Source organism: Crocodylus siamensis, chromosome 4 (assembly GCF_052110815.1).
Source record: "Crocodylus siamensis isolate JL-2025a chromosome 4, ASM5211081v1, whole genome shotgun sequence".
Lineage (NCBI taxonomy): Eukaryota > Metazoa > Chordata > Crocodylia > Crocodylidae > Crocodylus > Crocodylus siamensis.
The window spans coordinates 241598942-241607532 of record NC_143398.1 but is presented as its reverse complement, the minus strand read 5'-3'; the positions used below and the strand labels follow the sequence as shown (position 1 = coordinate 241607532).

The window sequence follows — 8591 nt, the reverse complement described above, 5'->3', positions numbered from 1 at the left end:
GGACCCTCTCCATGCTGTCCACATCCCTCTTGAAGTGCGGCGCCCAGAACTGGACGCAGTAGTCCAGCTGCGGCCTGACCAGTGCCGCATAGAGGGGGAGGATCACCTCCTTGGACCTGCTCGAGATGCATCTGTGGATGCAGGACAAGGTGCGGTTGGCCTTCCTGACCGCCTCCCCACACTGCCGGCCCATGTTCATCTTGGAGTCAATGATGACTCTAAGATCCTTTTCTGACTCTGTACTGACGAGAAGGGAGTTCCCCAGCCTGTAGGTATGGTGCCGGTTGTCCCTCCCCAGGTGCATCACCATGCACTTGTCTGTGTTGAAACCCATCCTATTCTCGTCCGCCCACCCTTGTAACCTGTCTAGGTCTGATTGTAGCCTGTTGCTTCCTTCTAGCATGCCACATGCCCCCACATCTTAGTGTCATCAGCAAATTTGAACAGGTGCTTTTTACCTTCTCGTCCAAGTCACTGATGAAGATGTTGAACAGCGCGGGCCCGAGGACCGAGCCCTGGGGGACCCCACTGCCCACGTCCTTCCAGGTTGAGAAGGACCCATCCACCACCACCCTCTGGGTGCGGCCCTCCAGCCAGTTGGCGACCCATCTGACTGTGAGTGTCGACACCACAGCCCCCAGTTTCTTAATGAGAACGGGGTGAGAGACAGTGTCGAAAGCCTTCTGGACGATGTCCACTGCTACCCCTGCGTCTAAGGATCTGGTGATCTGATCGTAAGAACTAACACTTCATCTTTACATTCTATAAGCATTATATATTGCTTGAACCCATGGCTTGGACACAGCAGGCTCTCTAAACTTGATAACTCTCTCGCTCCCCTGCTCTCCTGGAACTTCACTTCTTACTGTCTTTTCCAGTTCATTAATAAATATGTTAAATCAGTCTAGCTTTGTACGGGCCCTTGGGGTCAAACTTTTGTGATGTTGGCAATCCGCCACTTATTCCTGTTTTTCTGTGTCCAGTTTCAGCCAGTTTCTAATCTTGTATTTTAATTGCTCCATGACTCTTTGCGTTTCTAAATAAGTTTTTGTAAGAATAGCTTCAAATTCCCATTGAGTTGTGTTAGCTACTTCTCTCTTATCTGCTCAGGAAATTATAATAGACTACTGAGGCATGATCCTTTTTAGAGATGCTAGGTTGGTTTGTCCCTAAAATATTGCATTAATATATGTGCTTTTTAGGGCCAGGTCTTTAGCTGATGCAAACTAGCATAGCCACACTGTGATTATACTGATTTATACTAGCTGAAACTCTGGACTTGTGTTTGCAATGACCTTAAATGATAGGAGCCTTGGGAGGTATGACTGATAGGGCGCTGCAGACAGGACAGGCTGATGTGTTGCAGCACGGAGTCACAGACAATGAGGGTTGAAGGGACCTCAGGAGGTCACACCTAGTCCAAACAGGACCAGCCCCAACTACATCATCCCAGCCAGAGCTTTGTTCACCTGGGTCTTAAACACCTCCAAGGATGGAGATTGTACCACCTCTCTGGGTAACCTGTTCCAGTGCTGGTGTGTGCCTTCTAGGGAGAAGTGTGCATCCCTCGTGGACGTGGTTTTAGAAATATTTTCTCTTTGCACTAAGAATAAAGCAATGGCATAGAATTGTAGAAGAATGGGAAGGGACCTTAGGAGGTCATGCAGGCCATCCCTCTGCTCAAGGTAGTACCCTTCCTGGTAGAGCTGTTCCAACCAGGTGTTGTCTAACCTGCACTTAAAATTTCCTGATGATGGAGATGCCACAGCCTCTCTGGATAATCTGGAACAATGCTTAACCACCCTTGCAATGAGAAAGCTCTTTCCAGTAACGAACCTTAATTTCCCTTGTAATTTAAACCCAGTCCTTCTTGTCCTGTCCTCTGTGGATACAGAGAACAACTTATCACCATCGTCAACTATTTCTGCATTTGAGGACTATTATCAGATCATGCTACGTAGTTTTTTCTTCTCCAGATTACAAAAATCCCACTCTTCCAACATTTTCTCATACATCGCATTTTTTCCTGATATCTTTTTTGTCTGGTCGTTTCTAATTTGTTCATATGGCTTTTGAAGTGTAGTGTGTAAAACTGGACACGGTGCTCCAAGTGAGGCATCAGCAGTGCTGAATAAGGACATAAGAACATGAGAAGTGCCGTACTGGGTCAGACCAGTGGTCCATCTAGCCCAATTTCTGTCTCTGACAGTGGCATAAATGGATGCTATGGCAGGGGACATTGAATTGGGTATCTGTAGAGTGATTGATCTAGCCCCTTTTCACTATCCTCCCTGGCATCTACTGTTATTGGTTTGGAGCAGTGGTGTTCAACCTTTTCCCTTAGTGGGCCCGATGGGTAGTGTCCAGTCTGTCCACAGGCTGTCCACAGATGTGGCCAGTGGCCGTGATCTGGTGCCGGGGGCAGGCACGGCCCCATCTGGCTGTGCGGAGGGGGCTGGGAGACAGCTTGGCCTTATCTGGCCTGGTGGAGGGGAAGGGGTATGGCCCAGCCCTGATTTAGCTGGGCAGGGGAGTGGAGCATGGCCTGGCCTCAACTCAGTGGCACAGAGAGAAGGGGGCATGGCGTGGACTGGTCTTGATCTGGCTGTGCTGGAGGAAGGGGTGTGGGAATTTGGCAGTGGCAAGTGGTGGCCACTGCTCCCCTGCTGTCAAATTTCCCAACCCATGGGGAGCCCCATGGGTCAGATGCAATGGCTCCAGAGGCCACATTCGGCCCATGGGATGGAAGTTGAGCACCCCTGGTTTAGAGATACCAGAGGAAACCTCTGCATTATGTTCAATAGCCATGAATACGTCAATCGGATCCAGTCCCTTTCTGAACCTGGCTATGCTATCTGCCCCCACCACCTTCTGTGGCAACGAAGTCCATAAACTAGCTACGTATTGCATAAAAATATATCATTTTTCTGATCAAAGCTGTCCACCACACCCAGTGTTTTAAGGTAGATTAATATTTTATTTTTGCAGAACTTTGAAAGGCATTAAGCAAAAGTGACAGTTTTGGAGAGACTGTTGGTTACAAGACTTGAAACCACAACTCATGTCTATGCTTGCGTAAGTGAGGAATGATTTATTTGAAAGGCAATGATATCCATCCTTTTATTTGTGATTTACACATGTATTGCAGGCCTACAGTTCTCTATCAATCATCAGTAATACTTATTTTCCATCAGAGAGCAGAGAATACAAGAACATTCCCCCCACTTTTTTTTCCTGTTGGAAACAAATCACATCTCTAGAACCACAGCTGGTGTGAATTAACACAACTGTGCTGAATTTGGATGAGCTGCATTGATTCACACTAATTTAAGTTCAGATCCAAAATGTTCAACCCTGTTGTTAACAATTCTCTGAATGAAAAATTAGACCTTGAACTACACAGGTTGTGTTTTGGCGGTTAATTTGACCATCCTTGGAACTGAGCTAATGTAAGCAGAAAGAGCCACTAGCTGACACGGAACAACTAATTAATATTTCTTACCTGGTTTACAGTTTATTGGATTTGGTCTAATCATTATTTTAACTGAACTGCATGGTTCATTTTGAGTACACAAACCCTTCCAGTAAATGCCTTTATCACTGTTTAGGAGGGCAGAATAACAGTCGTCATACCACCAGCCTCCATGATAGTATTGAGCACAATTAGTGTCAGGCCTTCTGTCATTGTCCTGGTCTAGGGTGGAGAATTTCATATTGTCATGGATACCTGCCTCACCCACTGTGGTCAAAAGATCTCCTGCATCTCCTGAATAGTGGCCTAACCTCAAACTGTAACCGTTTTTCTCACTATCCACCTTAAAGGTATGGTAATCAGCATGCTTTGTATGGCCGTTGCTGTCAACAAAGACAAATCTGACTATGAAGGCATTTTGCCTCGTTAAGAGGTGCATTATTTCGTTGCCAAGCCAGTGGTCGCCCTGCAGATTACCAAAGCCCTTCTTATAGTCAGACCATGTGCGGGACCAGTGTTCCTTTCCACCAACACTATGGCGCTGCAGGACCGTCCAGCCTCCATCCTCCATTTCACAGTAGACTGCCAAGAAGGGAGAGTTTTTGGGACGGATGACGTAGAGCCCACTTTGCCTTCTGCCATGTCTGTAAGCTGCCCTGCAGTCCTTTGCCACAAAGTCTGAAAAATAAAAAATGAGTCTGATAAATGTACGGCACCTTGGGAGAATACAACCAGGAAAGAGTAGGGGTATGGACAGATGAACAAATTATAAGAAGGCACAAGGTATCTGGGGAGCAATAACTCTTTCATGTGTCTATTTCTACACCGTGGCAAGTGAAAGTTAAGCTGCAGCCACTTGGCCCTGAATGAAAAGGGCTATGTTACCACTGTTTAGCTTCCACATCCATGGGACAGAAGCAGATACACAAAGCAATTACCATGGGGTAGCTAACGAATGGTATATCTCCTCCCTTTAACTTGTTATTTCACATTAATCTGTCCATTACTCACACCGGCTGTTGGTCTCTGCCATGGAGGAGACTTAAGAAAGGGCAGGGGCTCTGCTTTGCTCCAGTCTGAGGAAAGCAGGGCCATATTATACCCAGCATGCATTGTCAACAGCTGACTTCTTCCCCCAGTTTCTGAACTACACATCTTAGGATCCATCTGTTTTTGGCAGAGACCATGTCCAAGGTGTGAGCTGAATCTTTAAAAAAAACGCACCACTTTCCCTTTGATAGATGCTGGATTAGGTGGCAACATTTTCAAAATCTCAAGTGACTTTTCAGCAAAAATCCTATATATAAAGTGGTTTGATCTTTGGTGAGTTTGTGAGCAGCTGCTGTGGACAATCCCTGAGTATCTTCACCAGCATATTTCTGGGTCTGGAGGGTGCATATGGAAGTAAGTGGGCAGAGTGTGTTTGGGGCTATAATGGCTGCATATCACCATTGTGGTGTAGACATTCCTAAAATGCATCGCTTCCACTTGAATAGGTTTCAAGTTGCTGAGAGAGCATCTTATCAAGACTAAATTCAATCCCTGTTATCACTGGTGGAATTATCCTGGGCAACGGGAAGAGAAACTTAAGAGCCGTATTACCTACTGCAGCCTTTTTACTTGATAGCTAAATCCCTTTTCCATGAACTTTTCAGTCTGCCTAGTTGTGCTTTCTGCTGAATTTGGGGTACTTTCTATTTAGTAAATAGAATAAAGAACAAAACTTTCTCTTCAGTCTGTGCCCCCCAGGCAATGCTTACTAGACCTGGAAAAATCCAAGACACCATAAACTGTCAAGAGTGGCAGCACAGCTAACTCAGTGCAGGGGTTTTTTGCTGGTGAACTCAACAAGGAAATTTTCTGGCTCTGTTCAAGGAAGGTGTGAATACAATTGAAAATTGTATAAGTCAGGTGCAAAGCTCCTCGCAAGTTTTTGCTACAGCCAGCATTGTCCTGAATTTGCCAGCCACAGCTATGGAGAAGAAAACTATCCTGGCAAGGAGAAAACAGCATTTGGTCTTCCAGTCTATCTTTTTCCCTCTCTAACTTTGGTGAAAGACTAGAACCTCAGAACTTGCACTTATACAGACATTTGAAATCCTGCTGTAATTGTTGCTGCTTGACTGCTGCCCTTGCCTATGACAAGTACAAGAGAGACTGCCTCTGAATCTGGAGGAAGATACAGGGCTGTCTCCAAAACCCACCAAAGGACTGCTGCTTAGTGTGGTAGGTTTGGAGCCAGGCCCAGAAGGTGAGTCTTTCCAAGTCATTTAGGTGCTTTGTGGGATTTTTAAGACATCCAAATACCTTTAAACATCTGGCCCATAAGCACGGTTACCGCCTGCTAATAGTGAGATGTTTTCATCTTAAGTGATAGAGCTCTTGATCTGGGGATTGTCCATCCCAGTTGAGGGTAGCATATTAATAACAAATGCTATTTAACACTGAAACTATGGCCTGCCCCTTGGGCACATTCTCTAGGTATTGTTTTAGGGCACTATGGCACAAAAGAAGATAAAATACCTGGTTTTCCCTTTAGTTATGGCGAGTGGGGAATTTACCTAGTGGTGGGACACAAAATTGCTCTGACACGTTTGCTCCTGTTGAAGTCCGTGGGAGTTTTGCTACTGATTTCACTGGCAGAAGAATCAACACCTTTGTGGATCCTAGCCATCCGGATTCAGTCCTGCAGGCAGCTACTACTGACATAAGCGCTCCTATTTCAGCCTTCACACAAGTGAGGGGGCCAGGATCAGGTGCCTAATAAATACTAATCCACTCCCTCCACAACTGACACTGGGAATCAGACTGAAGTTTAAAAGGGCACAAATCTCTCTTAAAAGTAACTACAAATAATAGGATTATTTTACTTATATCATGCATCAGTAGCTATTGCCCAGTGCATTAAATGTCTAAGTATTTATCAGAAGCTGGTTGGTTTTACATTCACCCAGCATAAGAAACGGAGGCATGGAAAATTTAAAAATCATTGGTAAAGTTGGAAATAGAACCAGAGTCTCCTGACTTTTATTCCTCTTTTGTAACCAGTAGACATAGTCCCTTTGCATAATTGTGCTTTCCTGGGCACTTGTTTTTCCAAAGAGAAAAGGAGATTACCTGGATAAGTAAACCCTTCTGGGATGTTTAAAACGTCATGCTCTCTGCTTATTATCATGTGATGATTGGTAACGTTTCTGAAGACCTCATCTCTATTTATCATTTCATGCGGTGCTGCTTTGATAAGCGTGAACGCAAAACAAAAGCAGAGGAATGGATAAAGTGTCATCTCTGAAACCTAGAAAGAGCAGAATGAGCACATAAACATTGACATACCATAGCATGATAAACTCCATCATCCTGAGAAAGCTGTCGTGTTAGTTTTCTACCAGACGTCTATTTTGGATTGGTATGTTATTCTTACAAGTACTGTTACCATGAAATGCAGGAACACCATCTCCCATCACCCAGCAGTATAATTCAAAAGAAGTTTTGAGACTTGTCTCTTTTTTTACTCATGCAGAAGGCCAGCAACAAGTCTGTGTCACGTTATGTCCCATAGAAACTCCATTTTGAGAATTTAAATAGGACTTGACTGGCATGAAGCCCCTGGACAGGAGGAACACTTTCATCAAGGTGAAACAGGAGCAAACACTGAATCATGAACTGAAAATATAAGGGAACGCTGCAATGTGCTTGGGGATAAGATTGCCACTCAGAAACAGTCCTTATGTCTTGGGTTTGGCTCTTAGGAAGCATTTACAAGTCAGTAGGATTTCAGGGAGGCTGACCGTTAAAGGTGCTATATGTTGTTACAAGCTGGAGATGGTACAGTAGTAAAAAGCAGGCAAGATTTAACAAACAGGCAAGGAATGAAAAAAGTGAAAATTGAATATAGTCGATAATTACAATTAAATAAAAGAAGAAGAAGACTACAGACAGGGATTAGAAACAAGTAACAAAAGCAATGGCTGTCACTAGAACAAAAAATACCCTCCAGTTAGATATATCAGTAAGCCAACGAATGAATTTATATCTCCAAGTTTTGGTCTCTCTTCCCCCTTCTTCCTCTGTTTTTATATTTTTTCATTTATTTATCTCGATGCTGACCTCAGTCATGTAAGTACTTCTTTGTAAGCGCAGAGATCCACCGGCTCATTAAAACCATTACATCAGGGTCTAAGATGATAAGGTCTTTGACCTGGGGAACAGGTCTGCCTATTAGTCTATGTGGTAGCTCCTCATTAACACTGAAGAAATTGGTTTGTAAGTGATTGTGTAAGAGGGAAAATGCCAACATTTTCATGAAACATTATTTGCAGAATATTATTCAGTCACCTATGGAGATACTGAATAAAAGAAACATTTATTCATCATAAGCATTTGATAAAAAAATTGCCCAGCTTTGCAATTAATTATTCATCCCACTTTAATAATCTGTGTGCATGACAGAGCACAGTGTTCATCTTTTTATAGCTATGATGGTGGAGTGTATGACTATTGGGTAATGGATATTTACATCCCGTATTATGCAGACTATACTATGTGACTTTCAGAGGAGCTGAGCAGTCACAAATCCAGATGAAGCCAACGAGGAGAGCAGGTGTTTAGCACTTCTGTAAATCAGGCCAGAGGAATTTTACAGTCCAAGAGAGCCCTATGCAGGACTTTCTTTCCTCAGTGTGACACAAGGCGTGTGATGTGCTGAAATCTGGGAAATTCTGATTGCAGTGTAATTAGTTGAAGCCTGAGTTTGGACATATATTTTTGCACACAGTACAAAAGTTATGTTTAGAATGAGTACAATTTTGCTTATAAAAGCTGATTATAAACTGACTTCATTGGCACTGTAGTAAATACTAAAAGAAAAACACTGATTACTGATAGAATATGCCAAAAGTTTGTTAAAGAGCAGGACACAAAATCATCTAAAAATACCATACCGGCAAAAACATCTCTATAATCTCACTGCTTCTGCTCCAGTACAATGAATATTTAGGGGAGCACAGGGAATCAAATATTATTGTGTGTCTATTATCCTAGTGCCTGGGTATGAACCAGGACCCACTGTTTAGGCATTGTACAAAGACAGAACACATTAAGTATCAGTAGTCTCAAAGAG

General features: G+C 43.6%; 1 protein-coding gene across 1 annotated transcript; it reads right to left on the bottom strand.

Annotated features, from left to right (window-relative positions):
• Positions 1 to 3161: 3161 nt before the first annotated feature.
• Positions 3162 to 6758, bottom strand: LOC149867736 (fibrinogen-like protein 1-like protein). The gene is made up of 2 exons (XM_090041269.1): positions 6590 to 6758; positions 3162 to 4150 (listed from the first exon to the last, which is right to left on the bottom strand). Exons 1-2 carry the CDS (start codon positions 6756 to 6758, stop codon positions 3489 to 3491), a joined length of 831 nt encoding a protein of 276 aa, XP_089897395.1. The 3' UTR covers positions 3162 to 3488.
• Between the last annotated feature and the right edge of the window lie 1833 nt (positions 6759 to 8591).

Coding starts and splice junctions, on each gene's coding strand:
- LOC149867736 (XM_090041269.1), bottom strand. CDS start 6,758: ATGACACTTTATCCATTCCTCTGCTTTTGTTTTGCGTTCACGCTTATC. Junction 4,151..6,589: donor AGAAGGGTTTACTTATCCAG/GTAATCTCCTTT, acceptor TTTATTTTTCAG/ACTTTGTGGCAAAGGACTGC.